General features: G+C 39.1%; 2 protein-coding genes across 3 annotated transcripts in view; both read left to right on the plus strand.

The window, feature by feature from the left end:
* Positions 1–672: 672 nt before the first annotated feature.
* LOC121871179 (rRNA 2'-O-methyltransferase fibrillarin-like) lies at positions 673–10,057 on the plus strand. The gene is made up of 5 exons (XM_042373340.1): positions 673–780; positions 2,859–3,077; positions 5,851–5,996; positions 7,709–7,879; positions 8,795–10,057. Exons 1-5 carry the CDS (start codon positions 768–770, stop codon positions 9,206–9,208), a joined length of 963 nt encoding a protein of 320 aa, XP_042229274.1. The 5' UTR covers positions 673–767; the 3' UTR covers positions 9,209–10,057.
* Positions 10,058–11,218: 1,161 nt separating this feature from the next.
* LOC121871178 overlaps positions 11,219–20,440 on the plus strand; it is a 47,253-nt gene continuing 38,031 nt past the window's right edge. The window contains exon 1 of one of the 2 annotated variants that reach the window (XM_042373339.1): positions 11,219–12,040. The gene's annotated coding sequence lies outside the window, so the exon portion shown is untranslated. Of the gene's footprint in view, positions 12,041–14,065; positions 14,327–20,440 lie in introns of those variants that run through there. The other variant, XM_042373338.1, reaches the window with a different exon arrangement.

Below are 20,440 nucleotides of genomic sequence, written 5' to 3' on the forward strand. Positions count from 1 at the left end.
AATAACAGTTCTAATTTTATTGGTTTCTGAAGACTGTTGTACAACAGTTATTCCTAAGACGCGGTATCGTATTTTTTAATGACAGTCCGGTAAAGCTAACGCGTTAGCTATTCCGTGCATCTTAAAACGCCTTACAATAAACGCCTTAAATAAACGAACGAACGAAATTTGGCTCCTAAATTTTCTTCATTAAATTTGAGAGTGAGACTTGAACCAAGGACTAGTGTTGCTGTTTCTAAATGAACGGGAACTTTAACATTCCGAATCACACACTGTACTCTGTAGCAGTGCGGAGAAATCTGCATGGCTTGTTTTTAATCTTTTATCAATTATATTGACAATAACATAAAAGCTATATCTATAATGTGCAGCTGGTAATTCAGAATTTAAAGGAAAAATAAAATTATACGGGTTTAATAAAAATACAACATGAAAATGATAGGATAAAATGATATTTAGACAATAAAATAATGTGTTGCGTTCTAACGTGTTCCTTGCGTTCACGGGTTAGCTGTAACTAAAACAAAAATAATCCATTGTTTTAGTCAGATTATCATATCTCATAAAATTAATAGTATTTTAATGTTTTTTATTTACTAAATAAAAATCAGATTGTTTATTTCCCCTGAAAAATAAATTTTAGTCTTTAAATCTCGTGTTCTGACCAGAGGACTGGCGTGTAGGGAGACTCGCCGCAATCACGCTCAGGGAATAGGACACACGTGTGTGGGGGCGAGCAATTGTTGAGTGTGCACTGTTTATACACCATGGGTCGACCTGGTAGGTAATCTAATATACGTTAATGACCACCTTCTTAATTATATAAACAAGTTGAAATAGGATCATGTTTGTTTATAGTCAGTAAGATCATTATAATGTGCATTTAGTTTGATTCTGGCCATGTGATGGGCAAAGCAAAACCACATGTGCTTTGGTAAAGGGTGTTTATTTGATGATTATTCAAAATAATTTGGTTACAAGTTCGCAGTGGTTCAATATGTATATACACAGTGCAGGTATACAAACAGTGGTCGGAATCTGTTTAACAAAGGAAGGCCCAAAACATAAGAACATAAGATAGCTTGTGTCTGTTGTTATTGTATTTGAATGGGTAAATATAGTTCAATATGTCAATGAACATGAACACGCCGAGGATAAAAAATAATATATTCAAAGTATTTATTTTTAAGGTAATGGTAATTTGTTTGAGTTTCATTTGGTCTATGGGTACATGCCTGAGAACATAACTTACGAGATAGTGTCAGCGTCATCCCAGAGAGGAAAAGATAAATTGGTAGACAGCCTTGGATATACTTACACAGTAAAGAGAGAAACAACTGCTGCTGTCCATTGGCGTTGCGTTGTCAGGAACAAGAAGAGGAACTGCCTAATGACAATTAGACAAGTAGGGGACACATACTTCAGGGGACATCATCTATTGCAATACATTAAAAATACATGGATAAATTCAGACATCTGGACCCCATCTTAAAAGGAGTGTCCGCACAAATAATGACTGTGAAGGGTGGCATAATCGCCTGAACTTGAAAGCAAGAAAAAGAACAACTTAACTTCTATCTGTTAATCAAGCTACTCCATAATGAAGCAAAACTAGTGACTCCAGGTGCGGCTCTTGTCCGACGGTAAAGTGCTACAAAAACATCAGGCCAAGTATGTAGTACATCACCAAGGATAGCTCTTCAAACTGTGGAACAAATTCAGTAGTGGACGAAGATCTGCCAAGAATTTGCTACGAGCGGTTTCACATGTGATTTTATCAGTAATGTTTGCACTTTTATGCTGCTTTTTATTATTTTTCTTTTGTACTTTTATCATTCATGCAAAAATAAATGTGTTCACTTTTAAGTCTGGGTTTGTTAACCCAAGTGGTTCGTGATGGTTATCCGAAATGGTCCGAGTTGGTATTTGATGGTCTGAGTTGGATATAGGCCAAATTGGACTGTATTCAGTAGTGTAATGCAACATTTATCTTATCTATCTTTACAAAATTGAAGGTAATTAGTATTTTAGATTAGTTTGGTTCATTTTACAAATGATAGATTAGATTATATAATACAGTATATTAGTTATATAATAATATCTGGTACTTCGAGAAATTCCTTGTCTCGCCAAATGTAAACAAGAACATTCATTACAAAATTACAATGTTTGTGTGGTTTTTGTTTGCACATCTTGCATGCCTGAACCAACAATTTGAGTAAATTTCAACATAGAAGGTAAATGTTCTTTTTAATTTGTTTCTCGTAATGTCAGTTGTACAATATTCCCCTCATGAATTTACAAAATCCATCTCTGCACAATTTTAGATTTTAGCAGGAGTGAGCCATGTCATTCCTACTAAGATCAGACAGTTAATTTGTGTTGTAAGGATGGCCCTGCCTTCTTTCTATTCCATTATTAATCTCTTTTCTCTCCAATTTCAATACATTAACTACAAGTCTATTTGAGTAATACATGTATACTGTATACAGGGGTATATGGAATGAACGGAGTCCCAATTACTGTACAGTACTGCTTATTTAGTGGAACTTGAGCTAGTAACTGCAATGTTGCTGTATACACAGACTGAAACTTAGATTTTTTTTTGTGAAAATATAATATTTGGGTAAAATCAAATACTGTACTGTACTGTATTTTACAAGCAGAACAGTTCAGCCTAAACAAACAATCTGTAAATATATTTTTAAATTCAATTAGCTTTGGTTAGGTAGCATAGTCTAACTTATTGTCTATGTCCTTGATGCTGCAGCTGCCCTGATGATAGTATACTCCATTACTGTACAGTACTGTCCTTGACAATTAGCTACAGTGTTATTGTTAATTCTGCTTTGTTTCAGACTTTTCTCCACGTGGAGGTGGAGGTGGCTTTCGTGGAGGTGGAGGTGGCTTTCGTGGAGGTAGAGGGGGTGACCGTGGTGGAGGTCGAGGCTTCTCACCTGGAGGTCGAGGAGGCAGGGGAGGATTTTCACCAGGTGGTCGTGGCGGATCAGGAGGTCGAGGTGGTGGCTTCCGTGGGCGTGGCGGCAGCGGTGGTCGTGGTGGACGAGGAGGAAGAGGTTTGTACAGCATTAATTGGTTTTGAAATTGTGAATCAGTAAAACTGCAGTTTCAGACAATACGTCCTAGATGTTGAGCAATGTATTTTTCCGATGCTTTAGACAATTTTAAGACGCTTCTTTGACGTTTCCGTTGCAAATGACCTAACTTAATCGGAGAGTTCTGCTCCCCTGGATCCCCTGGTGTATTTAAGTAATTTGGGAGGGAAACGGCATAGAAGAAAAGTGTCTTAAATTTGTCTAAGCCATTGGAAAAAACACATAGTCCAACTTGAGATCCACATTGTCCAAAACTGCTGTTACACAGGGTACCAGTGAATCCTTCTCACAAGATTGATTAATTCTTTAGTGTCATCTACTGTCACTGTATACCCTTGCACCTTCCCTGAGGGAACCTTGTCAACAAGATTATGAGGCTTTCCATTGATAAAGTACAGGTATATTTCAGTTTATTATTATTTTTATTATTAGTAGAATTATAAATAAACATTTGTTATTTGCTTGGTCCCCCACCTGATATTTATTTATACATGAACATAATCACATCTGTAATATAATATACTCACAAACATAAGGACATGTCTCAAAGACTTTAAAAAGAAAGATGCATTTTGTACTGGTTACTGGATCCATAATTCTCAAATGTACTGTATCTGCAGTTTGTCAAACATGATTCACACGCGCGCGCACACACACAACCATTGTAAAAAATTATCAACAACTCGTAATCAACCAGTGTGTATTCACTCCCAGCCAATCTTTTTGCACTGCCACTATGTTGAAATGCCCTGTAGTATGACCTCCCCACCTAGTTACTGTATAACATATATGTGTTATCCAGGTTGGATGTTAGTAATGCGCATGGACCGGACGGAATACCCCCTCGTGTTCTGAGGGAGTGTGCTGAACCCCTGGCCCCTGTGCTTGCTCGCCTCTTTTGCCTCTGCCTCAAAATCCAAATTTTTCCTTCTTGGAAGCATGCCTTGGTTCAGCCCATCCCAAAGAAGGGTGACCATTCTAATCCCTCTAACTATCGCCCCATTTCCCTAACTTCATCCCTCTCTAAGATTTTCGAAACTATCTTGAACTCCCATTTTCTCCGTCACCTTCAATGCCTTTCTCTTTTGTCGGATCACCAGTATGGCTTTCGCCAGGCGAGATCTACTGGTGATCTGCTCTCCTATTGCACCCATCTTTGGTCATCCTCTCTTAGGGATTGTGGGGAAACCTTTGTTGTGGCCCTCGACATCTCCAAAGCATTTGACAGGGTATGGCACAAGTCTTTGCTATCTAAACTTCCCTCTTGGTTTCTCTCCCCCACTTTGTTTTCTCATCTCTAGCTTCCTTGAGAACCAATCCATGGCAGTTGTTGTCGAGGGATAGATCTCTTGCTCTTTCTCTGCCAGTAGTGGTGTCCCACAGGGTTCTGTTCTTTCACCTACTCTCTTCCTTCTTTTTATCAATGATTTACTTCACACTACAACTAATTCTATCCATTGTTACGCTGATGATTCTACTCTTCACTCTTCTTCACATTTTCCCCTACAACTAATTCTATCCATTGTTACGCTGATGATTCTACTCTTCACTCTTCTTCACATTTTCCCCTTCCTCCTAACTCTCAAACTAGATCTGTTTCTAGAACTGATATCATTACTTCTATCAATGCGGATCTGTGCAGCATCTCTGAATGGGGAGGTACAACCTTGGTTAAGTTCAATAGTTATAAAACTCAATATTTACCCATTACACTTTGTAAATTAGACGATCTCCCACCAATTACATTTCAGGATGCTATCATCCTGCCAAATTCTGAAATAAATATGTTAGGCCTCACCATTTCCTCCAATATGTCCTGGAAGTCACACATTCTAAAGCTGTCTCCCGAAAGTTGGGAATGCTGTACAGATGCCGCAGCTACTTCACTCCTGAGCAGTTGCTCTAAGTATATAAGGGATTCATTCGTCTTAACTTGGAGTACTGCACTCATATCTGGGGTGGCTGTTCTTCTGTCCAACTGTTAGATAGGGTGGAATCAAAGGCATTTCGTCTTATTAACTCTCCTCCTTTAGTCGACAATCTCTCTTCCCTTTCTCTTCGCCGCAATGTTGCTTCACTCTCTTTTACAGGTACTTTAACGGGCAATGTTCGGTGGATTTGGCATCCTGTGCACCGCCGGCAAGGCCGTGGGCTCGTAACACACGTCTTGCCCGCGGTGCCCACCTTTTCTCTGTGGATGTCGGTCACTCGAGAATAACCCGTTATAGTACCTCCTTCTTTCCTCACACAGCCAAACTGTGGAATGCTCTGCCTTCTTCTGTGTTTCCATACTTTTACAATCTGTCTCACTTTAAAAAGCTGGTTTTCCAGCATCTTCGTGGTGTAGATTAACACAGTATAACCTTTTTCTTCTCTATTTTAAATTTCTTTGTTCTTTTTTTTTCGCCCCCCAGGCCCCGTTGTGGGTCGTTTGACCTGTGCCAGGGTGGGCTAATTCCCGTAAAAACGAAACAAAACATATATTTTTCTGTCAATCAAGTGACCCATTCCCCAATTGTATAACTATATTTTCAACCTTCCGACTGTCGTGCTTTCAATAAACTGTTAATTATTATTATTATTAATTATTACACACAAACCAAATTTGTTGAGTGTTCTGTTAACACCTGCTGTCTCATTTTGTAATTGAACATGACACATTTATTTTATTACATTCTTTTAGGCTAACAGAGTCCATTGTATGGTCATTATATTTGTTTATTTATTTTTCCAGGTGGTTTTAGGGGTGGAAGAAGTGTGATGCTTGAGCCCCATCGACATGAGGGCGTGTTCATTGCGCGAGGTAAAGAAGATGTATTGGTAACAAAGAATATGGTCCCTGGTGAAAGTGTTTATGGAGAGAAGAGAATTAGTGTTGAGGTGAGCATTATTATTGTACTGCACTTGCTGTCATTGCTGTATGGGAAGATCTGAATAAAACTTGGTTTCCAGATGCTCCTGTCTGGATTTTAATGATTGTAACATACTAAATAGGTCATTTAACTTATCAGTGAGTATTTGCTGGGATTTTCTCAACACTTAACTGGATTAGCTATGCTATCTTTATGATTTACAAAGAATAAAATATAAATTTGATCTTATCTCTTGGGGTCAATTAGTTACAGGTACATAGTTTTCATGCAGGTCATGACTCGGGCAACAAAATACTTAACCCAACAAAAAAAAAATGGCGTGCTAAGCTAAACTGTACATGGGGTTTAGTTTCGTGATTTATGGATTTTAAATAGAATTTTACAACATGACACCAGTTCAGATCATCACCATCATTTTATGGCCATTTTCCTTGCTTGCAGCAGGTAACTAGCAACCTCTGAATACAGAATGTGTATAGTGTATAGGCTTTTGAGAGTTCTCCCAATTGACCTCTTGGCCATGACAACTGTTGGTAACCCAAGGATCACCCTTGCAATAACGATCATTCAGAAGAACCTATTAGATTAGAGGTAATAGTTTAGAATAAAGAATAGGAGTGTGATGAGGTGGTGCTGCTCAACTCTTTTTCACCTCTGCACATATTACATTTCAAATGACAATATCATAAAACGAGTTTGTAGTAACCCCTTCAGTTCTTTGGGAAGTATGTATTCTTTCATTCCTGAGCAAACAGTAGGCAAATTTGATTGTGAAATTGGGTTTTATAGTATTCATTGATAGATGTCTTAAAGGCATTTGTTTTTTCTAATCACCAAACTAGATGCTTCCCAAGAGTGACATACTGGTTTAGACAGATAAATCTAGACAAGGGTAGGGTTTCCTTTCATCAGAGGACTGTGGGTAAGAGAGTCCGGTCTCTTCCCATTTGGGCAACCTTTAAGGATTGCTAGAATCGAGTTCATTTGAGCCAATGATATTGATATAGAAACAGTTTATTTAGCCAGAAAAATTCAGATACAGAGTGGATAATAATAACAATATTGACATGGCTGAGCCAATTGAGAACTAAAGCTAACATTTCCAAATTAGTGGTGTATGTTTTGCTTGTTACCCAGGAGAGTGTGTACACTCACTAAAAGATTATTCTACACCTTTGCGGGGTTATACATTATGAATACATCAGACCAAGAAATCTGATAACACTCATCATGACTTCTGTTGCAGCGATCGTTGCGGATGGTTTCAGAGCCAAGGGTGCAGAATATTTTTTTATTGAGTGTAGGCTTAGTATTTCACCATTTGCCAAGCTATGAAGGTTGTGTAGAAGCATCACACATTTCATGAAGGTACATACTGATAGTTCCTCACTAACCTGGTGGAAATCTATTTCCTGTTTCCCTTTTTTAAGGTTTTTCCCATTCCTTTTGTTTTGTAAGGTTTTTTTTAACTATTCTTCAGTCTTTAAAAAGTTGTAGGTTTCGTTTAATTGGGATGGGGTGTGTTAGTTGGTGCTGGAAGGGAAAGGAAATGTTTTAAGTTCTAGCTGGTTCTAGAAGGGAAAGTGTTTTGTATTTTCTAGAGACTCAAACAATTTTGAGGGGAATATGATATACTGTATAATTATATCTTTAAAGTTTCTTCTGAACTGAATTTGGATGTTGGTATAACCATTTTTTTCTCTCTCTCTCTCTCTCCAGGAAGGCACCGAGAAGATTGAGTATCGTGTGTGGAATCCTTTCCGTTCAAAGTTGGCTGCTGCCATTGTAGGTGGTGTAGCAAATATTTACATGGCCCCCGGTTCAAAGGTGCTGTACTTGGGAGCAGCAAATGGTACAACAGTTTCACATGTATCTGATGTAGTGGGACCAGTAAGTTGCCATTTTAATTTTCTTGAGCATTTTATACGGTACAGTATACAGTACTGTACTTCCCTGATAACCACCCAGATACAGGATGCACTTGAAAAAATGGAGATTTTATATAGTTTTTTAATTCTTTTGTTTTCATTATTTCACTCGAGACATTTGTTAGAAACATAGTACTGTACAGGTATTGCACTTGTATGTTGGAGGGTAGGAATAACTAGTCTTTTTATGGAAGCTTGTATCACACCACACTTAAATTTTTCCCATTCACCAAAGATTGCAAAGGCCTTTCAATTTTGTTCCCTTTTTCTTACAATACACATGTATAATATGTACTGTATTTACTTTTTTGTCCTTCAGCCCATTTTATGTGCATCCATTTTAAAAGAAGTTAAACTGGCATGTTGTGATACGACCATATGAGTTTATGCTATTTGTCTGGGTACTAATAATATTTTTATCCTGGGCACAAGTCGTAATTAATCATTTCAATGAAATTCAAGTGTGTTAAATACCAGATTTTGTGAATAGGTCAAATTTACTCAGAGGTACATAATATACAACAGTCCTCATGTTATTGTCATTGTTGATACAGGTTGTAGTGATTTTAAAGATGGTATCCCCTTCGATTGGAGTATAGAATGTGATATAGTGTATAAAAAATAATTCTGGAGATTAAATGTGCAGGATTTTCACTAAAGTTTAAGCAGACATCTTAAAGAAGATTTGAAGGCGTTGCATATTTAAGGTCATTAAACTAAATATGAGATTTGGGACTTGTGAAATATATTAAAATGTGTAGAGATTAAAAATGGTTTGGTTGATAATTTGAATTTTATCAAGTAAATTTATATAGATATCTTTTTCTGTATTTTATGTTTGCCCAAATTAAATTCTACGTACTTTTCCCACAACAAGGACGGAATAGTGTATGCAGTGGAGTTTTCTCATCGCTCAGGGCGTGACTTGGTAAATATGGCAAAGAAGCGCACCAATGTGGTCCCCATTGTTGAGGACGCCCGACATCCACACAAGTACCGCATGATTTGTAGTATGGTAGACTGCATCTTTGCTGATGTGGCCCAGCCTGATCAAGCCCGTATTGTTGCCATTAATGCTCAGCATTTCCTGAAAGTGGGAGGCCACTATGTTATATCCATCAAGGCTAATTGCATTGACTCAACTGCCCCAGCTGAAGCTGTGTTTGCTGGAGAAATCAAGAAGCTCCAGGGTGACCTTCTAAAACCCCAGGAACAGCTGACCCTAGAACCATATGAGCGAGACCATGCAGTAGTAGTGGGTGTTTACAGACCACCCAAGAAAAACAAATAGTTCTATCAGTGCTGGCTTTCTGTCAATTGGTTTTAAGATTTGATGTGCAGATACAATGAAAATGCCCCAAACAACTGAAATTATAAAAAAAATGGGTCCAAATCTAATAAATATTGTCATTGAGAATATCATCATCCATGTACTGTATTGTATTTAGATAGTTTCTCGAACTATAATATTTTTATCCTTACAATATCTATAAATTTTAGTGATTACGGCCTCACGGCATAGCTCTCCCATGTGGCAGGTGTGTGTTTACTAAAGTTGTATCTGTAGATACACTGTTAAACACACAACCATTATCTGCCTCAAATATGTCTTTCAGATGCATTAACTGAAAATAAATTTTAATTGTTTTATGCATTAGTTTTTCACAGTATGGTACTTCATTGTTTGTCTAAAATTATCCTCCTGATCACCATGATCACACACACAATTTTTTAAGAAAAACTGTGGCAAAACTAATTACTGAACTGCTCCTGTGTGCTACTGCATAGTTTGCAATGGTTTTAAAAAAAGATGGAGTTATTGATTTTGCTCATTGTAACCATATACTGTTCATGTTCTTGGCTTTTGCATAGTCTTACATCATTTGTAATACAGTACTGTACAGAGATAGTGGTTGTTGTCCAGTTGAAGGTATGATCTCCATCAGTCACAACTTTGTTCTATCCAGACTAGAAAACAATTGTTTAAAAAAAATTTAATGACTACAGATTTATCTAGTTTGTGTGCTTGTCTTTTTTGCTGTTGTCAAAGCTATGCAGTAAGACATGAATTGTTTTGTAATTATTTGGGTGTATTATGATATTTGTATATTATCATAGTGATAATAAATGTTTATTTCTATTTTAAAGTGTCAATTAATCATGCCAAATTATTTAGAAAACAAAAAAAATTCATTTACACATTGCAGTTCATTTTAAATCTGTCTAGTTTTGTCTCCTTATATATCAATATGTTTTTGTGGACTTTACTGAGTATCTGTACAGTTTGCAGTCTGAACAAAGGAAAAAGAAATAGAAAAATAAATTCATTACATTTTCAACTACGATTCATCTTTGTACCAACATGTACTGTACTGTTGCATATAAACATGTAAAGTATGCTGTCAAGACCAAGTAATTTGATTAATGTAAATGCTGATACCTGTGGTACAAAAATTTATTTTGGAGAAAAGAAATACTACCAAAGGGGAATTAGGGTCCTTATTAAAACACATAAAGGGTATTGCAAAAAGTCATGTATGCAATGTACAGACAAAGTCCCAGAGAACATCATTCCCCATTGGACAAAATATCAGGGATGTGAATTTTTTTTATTTTTTTTTTCTTCCAATCGTTTTGGACGGTCAATGTGAATCGCATAGATCCGTTGAGAAAAATTTATGAGGGGGGGGGGGGTTGTTATGACCATGGCGAGAAAAGTGTTTAACAAGAAATAATAATTGACGCTCTAGGGTAGATGAGTCTTCTGTGTGAGGACGATGAGCCAGTATACTGAGTATAGTGGCCACGTATTACATATTCATGCATTACATCATATTCTCTATTTCTCATCGGCTGAGTATTACTTGTTTTACATTCCATTCTTCGATTCTTTAGTATTTCATTGACCAAAGATCAATGGCGACATACAACGCCACTATTAGAAGCATAATATGCCCCTCCACCCACCCCTGTTGCCACTGGTAGGGAAGGGCTGAGCATTTTTCAATATAATATAAGTTTCTATTATCATTTTACACTTTTTGATATGCAATTTATTCTATAACCCATGCCATATTTCATAGTGTATAGGCAACTCAGTAGGGCATGTTTTTGTCGCCCCAGGAGGTCAGGGTTGTAGGGCATGTGTGTGTGTTCCCCCAGAGGGTCAGGGCTGTAGGACATGTGTTTGTTCTCCAGGGAGTTAGGGTTGTAGAACAAATCTTCCCCCCACCCCCCAAGGTCAGGGCTGTAGGGCATGTGTGTGTATCCCCCAGGGGGTCAGGGTAGCTAAGGATTTAGAAAAATTATATAGAACAAAAAATGCTGAAATTATATCAGGCAAGTGGAAAGTTGTTGAATGCTGTCAAAGAGTGAAGCATCCAGGAAGAAGGAAATGGTGTTAGATATTTACTGGATTCGATGATAGGGGAAGCGAGTGGGAGAGACCATGTTTTTTTAATAATGGGGGTGAATGAACATGATGCTTCACCGGAAGACAAACTACAAATATTAATGAATGGGTATGAAGAAGATTGTGTTTTATAAGAGAAAGTTAAAAGTGAATATGAATGTAAGCAGTGATGAAAATCAGTTGAGAAGGAAGACTAAATTAATTTTAACTTGAAGAGGGAGCCGAGTGTTTGCGTATATGGGAGTGGGTGGGTGTAAAAAATGAATCGAGTGATCCGTCACTGAGAAGCAGAACTGGGTAAAATATTACTCGGTAGGTGGATTGGATCTGGAGAGCGAGAACCTTATTCGAGTGAATTGTTTAACTGACCATTTTTTCACCACCACGCCCAGTTGGTCTGTTCTTTGTAATAGCCTTTATTGTATTAAGAATGGTAGTAGGGACAAAAATAATAATATTGTAAATATAGTAAATAATAATGATAATCATATTGACGACATAAACAATAACATTAATAGTACGACTACTACTGATAATTAATATAAACAAAGCGAGCGGTGCGACGTGCGGATAACCATTAACCACCCAGCAATGGGTGAGTCTGGACGTCGCCAAGCAACGACGTAAAGATCGCAGCCACGGGAAATTTCAAGGCGTTATGCAATTCTCACATCCCCTGAAACAAACAAGATCATACGGATAAACTCTTGGGTAAGTGGAGGCGGGCGGATGTGTGTTGGTGGTAGAGTGAGCCTAGTCAGCTAATGAGGGACGTGATCAGCAGCTGGTGTCTTGTCAGTTCATCACGACCCAGGTCAGCATAGGTGGCAGGAGACACCACACACTCCGTCTATGCTGGACTGGCTCTTGAGCATAATTGTGAACGAGAATAAAAATTACCAGATATTAAACGTGCCTGAGGAGAACGACAGACATTGGACTCCACGTATGCTTATAACTTGATCGACACCTCCCTCCATGTTAATACATTTATTTAGAAAACCTGGATGGTGCTGCTAACTACGAAGAACTCATTAGATTACTAGGTGTGTGGAAAAGCTAAACATCTGCACTACTTAACAGGACCGTAAACTCACGGTCTCGAGTAAAACAAACTACAACATTTTGACTGAGGTTTGCATGACTAGCTCAATAGGTTGAAAGTTTGCTTTTACTGTCACCGTTTCATAGATTTATAGGTAACTACTTACTTTTTAAAATATATTCTTTGGTCGTGCATGTATGTCTGATATGTAAGAGGCTTATAGGTATATTATATGTATTTCGCGAGCAGGAAATACAAAAATAATAGAAAAGACAAGTTGCGTTTACGTCGGCCCCGTACCATGCCATGAATAAATGAGTAAAAAAGATTTTGTCAAAACATTTGATTACTATTGTCTTAAAAATTTCAGTTTCCTATCTTAGAAAGTAAAAAAAAACTGATAAAGTAAGAAATTTACAATTATTAGTCCTGTTGAAATACCCTGTTTTCACTACATATGAGACATTCAGAGTAGACTAATCTTGTCAACTGCATTCAAACGAATTTGATTTCATTAAATATTAACATAGCGACGTGTTAGCTATGTAATCACACTTGTTCTGGCGCACGATGAGCTATGTACTGTAAGATGTTTACAAAATTTACTGTACTCTTGTAAGTAACTGCGAGGGTAAGATCATTAGTTTCTGAAATTTGTGGACTTAGAATTTTTGTACTGTACAGTTATGGCTTTCACCATGTCAGTCATATCATGCCTAATGTCAATTTTATTGTGTGAATTAATTCCAAGCGTATTATGTGATATTGTATTAAGTCACCTTACACTGACGAAGAATGCATAACAAACCACTTACAGTATTTACACCATGAAGATTACTCCACGTTGTCATAGCTGCTCGCATGCACTTAAATTAATCTTACTTAATCTATTAACCAAGTCAAACTCCGGTTTAGTTTATGAGAATATTTCACGTTTACAAAAATCAGGAAAAAAAATTCCATTCTGCATGAAGGAACACGAATAAAAGACATTATTTCTTATACATTTTCTCATACGTGAGGCATCGGCGAAAATATAAATATATTTGTATTTTCCCAATTTAATAATAATAATAATAATAATAATAATAACAATAAAAATGATAATAATAATAATTCTAGTGACGCCACAAAGCATCTTATTATCCACATAAAGGATGTGAATGTCATATAAAACAGGTACCCTTAACGTCGACCATATGGAAGTGACTACTTCTAACTGCCCCTAAACTGGTTCCCTGTTGTCATTAAGTACAGATATAATCACTGGTACTGCGATGGCTTTAAAGAGAAAATTACACTTCATGTCTTTATAATGTTTATATCAACCAGAACACGTTTAAATTTTATAGTTTTATTTCTGGGGTGTATTTTTTTTATATTTGTTACTTTGACTGCGCCTTATTGGTTAACAAATTACTCAATCTCCTAGTTCGCCAGCTGCTACATCCTGCACATTTCCTGCATATGGAAGGGAACAGAGAGCATTATTGGTTCACCCTAACTCCTCAAGCAGATCTTGAGCTCATAGTTTATAATAGAAACATTTCTCTTGCACACCATCGAAAATATAACAACAGTATCGACCACAGGACTGATGATAGATTGTGGAGATAAGATAAAAGGGGGGGGGGGGTAGTGGATGAGTGTGAGTGGCGACCACCAGGCGGGCAAGGCAGGGCAACCAACTTCACTCTTCACTGTTCAGTACGGGGTCAGGACACGGGGCACTAGAAGGCTCCTTCCCCCGCTCCGCGTATATCCAGTTTTCGCTAAATACTTGGTGACGCCGTAGATGCCCCACAATAACTCTGTCATATCCACTATGTTTGCTCCTACCGTGCCTGTAATTATATAAGCGAATGTAAGGTGGAATTTGCTTCTTGATGACTGATAACACTTTCATGGACTGCTGTCGGTCATCATCTCCACGTAACTGAAGTGCTACTGGGGTAAGTACAATACTGCAATAATGGAGTGCTTCAGCTCTCATTACTTCGAGATATTTACTTGATTAGAGCAATCATCTGGCACAATCAATTTAGTAGGTCCCTGGGTCCACATTTAACACTTAGCTTATTTCTGTGTTCCATCCCTATTGTGTTTATACAAATATTAACATACCATTACCCTGGTAATATTGGAGAGGCTTGCTGTGAAAAAACAATCAAGGACACATACTGTATATGTGTAAATTTTCCCTGAACTTTTATTTCAGGAACCAAAAGCCTATTATTGTAACTATATACTGTATTCGACTTTTCGTACTGCGTCAAAAGCTACCGTATTTCTGAAGTGAAAATATGCTTAGTGGCCTGTATGTTTGTAATTGATCAATAGTCGCATGTACTAATTATGTCCATTGTTTCATATTGGCACTCGATAGGGGATCAATACTTTATCTATGTGGGTCCACGACGGCGTAGGTTAACTTTGCCTTTGTTGCCCGACCAAAACGTTAATTAAAGACCTGAACGCTACCTTGGGCTAAGTTAGGATAGATTAGATTAAGTTAACATTAGGGCGTTTATTCATTAGGTTAGATTTGTACTTTTATACCATTGGTTCTTTTGACATTTTCTTCCTTACTGTCCTTGTCTTTTAAATAGGAATGAGATGACGTGCAAGCTCCTGGTAGCAATAAAACAATTGTAATTATAAGCCAAATTAATTTGCATAGATATATATATATATTCTTACTTCAAGAAAACTGTAAATACTCTTACTGTAAATAGTCTTACGGTGTTGGAAGTAACCCAACCTGACGACGGAACAAGACGATATCTTTGTTATATCACCGTACAGTTTATACGAAGCTTAGCGTCATACTTATTAGGCTTGTTAATATTTACGTACAGGTACTTAACACATTTGATTTAGTTATGTATATACAGTATCTCTGTAAGTAGTGAAAGTTTGTGGCGGCACCAAACACACACTTTAAAAGTTTATGATACAATATGTGTAACATTAGCTGTGATGGTAGATGTAAGGAAGAAATCAAAACAAGAATAGGGCAGTCAAAAACAGCATTTAATAATCTTAAAAGACCTAATGAAAACAGACATTAACTTCACTTTGAGAAAAAGGCTGTTGATATGGCAAGGACTATTGTCTGGGGCAGATGCGTGGACACTCAGCAGACACCAGGAAGAGGTTGGGGGCCTTTGAAATGTGGTGTTATAGGCGAATGCTAAGAATAAGCTACACTGACAGGAAAACAAATGAAGAAGTACTGAGATCAGCAAAAACTTCCAGAGAAATATACTTGTTATGCACAGAAAAAGAAAAAAAATGGGATACTTTGGTCATATAATTAGGGATGAGGGGATAATAACATAAATATTAATAGGCAAAGTTGAAGGTAGGAGGGCCAGGGAAGGCAGAGACTGGGATGGATGAATGAAAATAAAAACGGGGTCCCTAGAGAGATACAAAACCTTGGGAGAGTGGTAAAAACAGCCCGAGAACGTTTAGAGTGGTGGCTGAGGTCGCCAACCCTCAGATGTGAGGACGGTACTCTGATTTATATGTAAACCGCTGACAGTATTTTGCATGAATTGTTCGAGTATAATCGTATTATTGTACACCGCTCCCTCTCCCCCTTCCTCTTTTGTTTTCAAGTGTTTGTACGGGCGATGTCTCAAACACTTTTTGAACTAGGAGGCTGAAATTTGGACACAATAGTGACCAGTGTTTTGGCAACATTTATTCCCATCTGGTGGCGCGAAGTGCAGGGCAGTTTACTGTACATAAAGTGTACCACTATTTGTTTAATATTTTTTTTTGAGTTTAGTGTTGATTATTACATATACTGTACAGTGAATACTGTTTGTAAACTTTGTGGCCAACCCGACTTTCACACCCTCTCTCACTACATCCTCACTTGCCCTATGACCTCCTCCTACAGGTCCCCAGCTGTTACCAACACCTTCCCTCCCTGACCAGATATCCCTCCTCCTAGTGACAGACCTGGCACTTGACATTATTAGGGACCTGCCACGCTTTGCTATAAACAGATGAAATGTACCGGGAACTTTCCCCCCACACACTCATCATTCTCTCACTTTATGTAACTTGACAAAACCTATGACCCTTCAGGCTTTTACGCCCTTAATGTACGATTCATAAAGGCAAGTATGAACTTTGCATACTTCCCAGATGGGCGCTGTAAACGCTTCTGCGCTTCACCTTGCACAGGATGTAAGGGGGTGCCCAATAAACTAGCCCCCTCGGGGGCAAATCTGAATCTGTACAGTGAATCTTGACTGTAGCTCACTGGTAAAGAAGTCAGACTTCGACTAGTGAATTAAATGCTGTGGCAAATATAGGGGTATGGCAGTCAAGCCAGCAGTAAATAAATATTAATCTTTACAGTTACATAGTCAAGGCGGTGGAGTACAATTGCTGGCTAACTGCCTGCTTGTATACCAAAGGGGTGTTGGTGGTACAGCGGTAACGTGCAAATATCTTATCATTGTGTCCTGGATTTAATTCCCTGCTCTGGACAGAGGTGAGGATGTTATCCAGTGTGACCCAACCAAACATCACAGGTGTCCGCTGGTTACTCCGGTTTCTTCCTGTACTGTACTAACACTGGGCAATAAAGACAATAACAAGTAACCAAAAAGAAACCAACCAACCTCCCGAACGATTAGTAAACTGACCAAGTTGTGAAATAATGAAAAAAAAAATAGTATAAACTGTTCCTATGGAGTTGACTTACACATGACCAGCATTAATATAGCTTCCTTAAATTAAGTAAAGCTGTTGAGAAGAGAGTTGTCCCCTTGTGGGCACTATGGCAAAATCATTACACAATGTCATAAAGGTCATGCGGGCTCGCGGAAGCGTCTAGCTGGTGGGATGTTACTCACTTCATTATCTTGCTGGCGGGATTTTGTTATGGAGCAAATTTAGTGGGATTTTTTTTTCGGATGGGGTTTAGTGTAGCGGGATTTCGTCATGGATGGTGTCGTCCATGGTCAGCCTCACCACTCGGCTACGAATGGACTGAGCGCTCTTTCTGGAGCGCTATGACCCCCTATGGAAATCATAATGATACACCGCCCCTCCCCCTATTTCCCCTTTCCGTTTTCTATCGCTAACGTGAAGCGCGTGGGAAAGGATGGTACTCAGTGGTTGTATCGTTTGTTGGTTAGTTTTCTTTCTTGCTTACTTTCTTGTTTAGTCCGGGCGATATCTCTGGCCCTTTTTGGATTAGGAAGCTGATATTTAGACACAATGTTAACCAAGTACTTTTGCAAAAACATATTTTTTTAGTTTGACTAATGTATACGGTACTCCCCATTCCGTCTCCAGGTGTAGCGCGAAGTGGGCATAGCTAATTATATACGAGTATAATTTGAAAGTACCAATACTTGTTCTTATTTATGTTTTTTTTCTCTCTGTGTATCCAAATCTACATTCATTTGTGCAACAATAATATACGACAAAGCGAGCGGGGTAGCGGCACTATATCACATTCAGAATCTCCTGACCGACTGTACTGTATGTTTGTCCAGTCATATGTAAGGGACGTGACCACCTCTCCAGTAAACTGTTCCGGGCGTCCTCTCAGCGCGCATTGTATTGTTTTGTGTTAGTTTGGTCTGTGTACGTGTCCTTATCCCTGCAGCCTAACTTACAGTATACTTTATATTAGCTTAAATTGATGGTTAAAATAAGATTAAATGAGAAGTATAACCACGAATACGGAATCATATATACTAAAAGAATCCAGATTAACAATATTTTCCCAAACCGATTAGTGTTTAATATTTTAGTTGTTTTCCCATGCGGAAAATAATAGTTATAACTTAACATAAAATATCAGATAATAGGTTTTATTACTTTGAAATAGGACAACATTATCTCCGCAGGGTGATGGGGATTTTGATGTCCAGTTACAGTAGCGTGTGGTTATCCCTCCTCCTAGTCACAGGCCTGGCACTTGACATTATTAGGGACCTGCCACGTTTTGCTATAAACAGATGAAATGTACCGGGAACTTTACCCCCACACACTCACCATTCTCTCACTTTATGTAACTTGACAAAACCTATGACCCTTCAGGCTTTTACGCCCTTAATGTACGAGTCATAAAGGCAAGTATGAACTTTGCATACTTCCCAGATGGGCGCTGTAAACGCTTCTGCGCTTCACCTTGCACAGGATGTAAGGGGGTGCCCAATAAACTAGCCCCCTCGGGGGCAAATCAGTAGCGTGTGGTGTGCAAACCAAGTGTCATAACTTTTAGGTGGAGTGTGTAGTGGCAGCCAGCAACAGCGCCATCATGCAGTAAAGATGTCGGATGTACCGCCCTTTAAATGTTTCCGGAGGTTTCAGAGAGTAATGTTGACTTAGTAAACGTTTTATACCGAAACATCTTTCGCTGACATGTATAAAACAACTACTGTACGTAAAATGGTGACGCTCTTTAACTTGTTCACTAAGGCAGGTGTTCGACTGGTAATACATTCGAACAGAAATTCATTCGACTAACTTCTCACTCGTCATTAAAATTATGGTGATTAAAACAAAGTGGCTGACGGTACAGTATTTTATCCCAAACTACTGCTGTACTTGACACGCTCTCTGGCAGGTCTGACACACCTTTACCGGGACCTCAACCTTGACGAACACACGGTCCATGGTAGAGGTGAGGTGATGATGGTGGTGGCAATGGTAATGGTGGTGACGATGGTTGATAGTGGGTGGAGGTGATGGTAGTGGTAATGGTGACGATGGTGATAGTGATGGAGGTGATGGTAGTGGTAATGGTGACGATGGTGATAGTGATGGTAGTGATGGAGGTGATGGTAGTGGTAATGAGGGGTAGTGGTAGTGGTGACGATGGTGATAGTGATGGTAGTGATGGAGGTGATGGTAGATGGTGAATGATGGGGAGGTGATGGTGGTGGTGGTAATGGTGACGATGGGATAGTGATGTAGTGGTGAATGGTAGAGGGTAGTGGTAGTGGGTGACGATGGTGATAGTGATGGTAGTGATGGAGGTGATGGTAGTGGTAATGAGGGGTGGTAGTGGTAATGAGGTAAGTGGTAATGACGATGGTGATAGTGATGGTAGTGATGGAGGTGATGAATGGTTAGTGGTAATGGTGACGATGGTGATAGTGATGGTAGTGATGGAGGTGATGGTAGTGGTAATGAGGGTAGTGGTAGTGGTGACGATGGTGATAGTGATGGTAATGATGATGGAGGTGATGGTAGTGGTAATGAGGGTGGTAGTGGTAGTGGTAATGGATGACCACAGGGAGTAGTATGAAGGTCACACAAATTTACACAACCCTGGACACGGATAATTCTTAAAATGTTATTAGGTGATAATTGTTTCTCATGTGGGTGAATGAACCTACCACAGCCACGACAGAGTCTTGGTTCTCATTAAACATCATCAAGGCAGTTAGTTAGTTAGTTATGTTGATGGGGCTGTTCCAGGAAGCCTCTTTGAATCACGTGAAGATTAAGGGTACAGGATGGTGGTGGTGGTGGTGGTAGTGTGTGGGGGCTAGGGTTGTGGTAGAAGATAATGGTGGTGGGGGCTAGGGTTGTGGTAGAGAATGGTGGTGGTGGGGGTGGGGGCTAGGGGTTGTGGTCGAAGATAATGGTGGTGGGGGGCTAGGGGTGGTAGAGAATGGTGGTGGTGGGGTGGGGCTAGGGTTGTGGTAGAAGATAATGGTGGTGGGGCTAGGGTTGTAGAGAATGGTGGTGGGGTGGGGGGTTGTGTGACGATAATGGTGATGGGGCTAAGAGGATGGTGGTGGGGGGGGGGCTAGGGTTGTGGTCTAGGATGGTGGTGGTGGGGCTAGGGTTGTGGTCTAGGAGGTGGTGGTGGGGGCTAGGTTGTGGTCTAGATGGTGGTGGTGGGGGCTAGGGTTGTGGTAGAAGATGGAAGTTTGCGCTGAGTGGTAGAGGGAGTAGGGTGGAAGGTCATGCACAGGAATGAGTAATCATGCACAGGCAGTATCTCTTATCTTATCACTGATGAAGCTTAGGTTTGGAGGGTACTGCTGGGTGAAGCTAAGTCCTGGTGAGTGCTGCTG

This window comes from Homarus americanus, unplaced genomic scaffold (genome assembly GCF_018991925.1).
Source record: "Homarus americanus isolate GMGI-L3 unplaced genomic scaffold, GMGI_Hamer_2.0 scaffold40565, whole genome shotgun sequence".
Classification (NCBI taxonomy): domain Eukaryota; kingdom Metazoa; phylum Arthropoda; class Malacostraca; order Decapoda; family Nephropidae; genus Homarus; species Homarus americanus.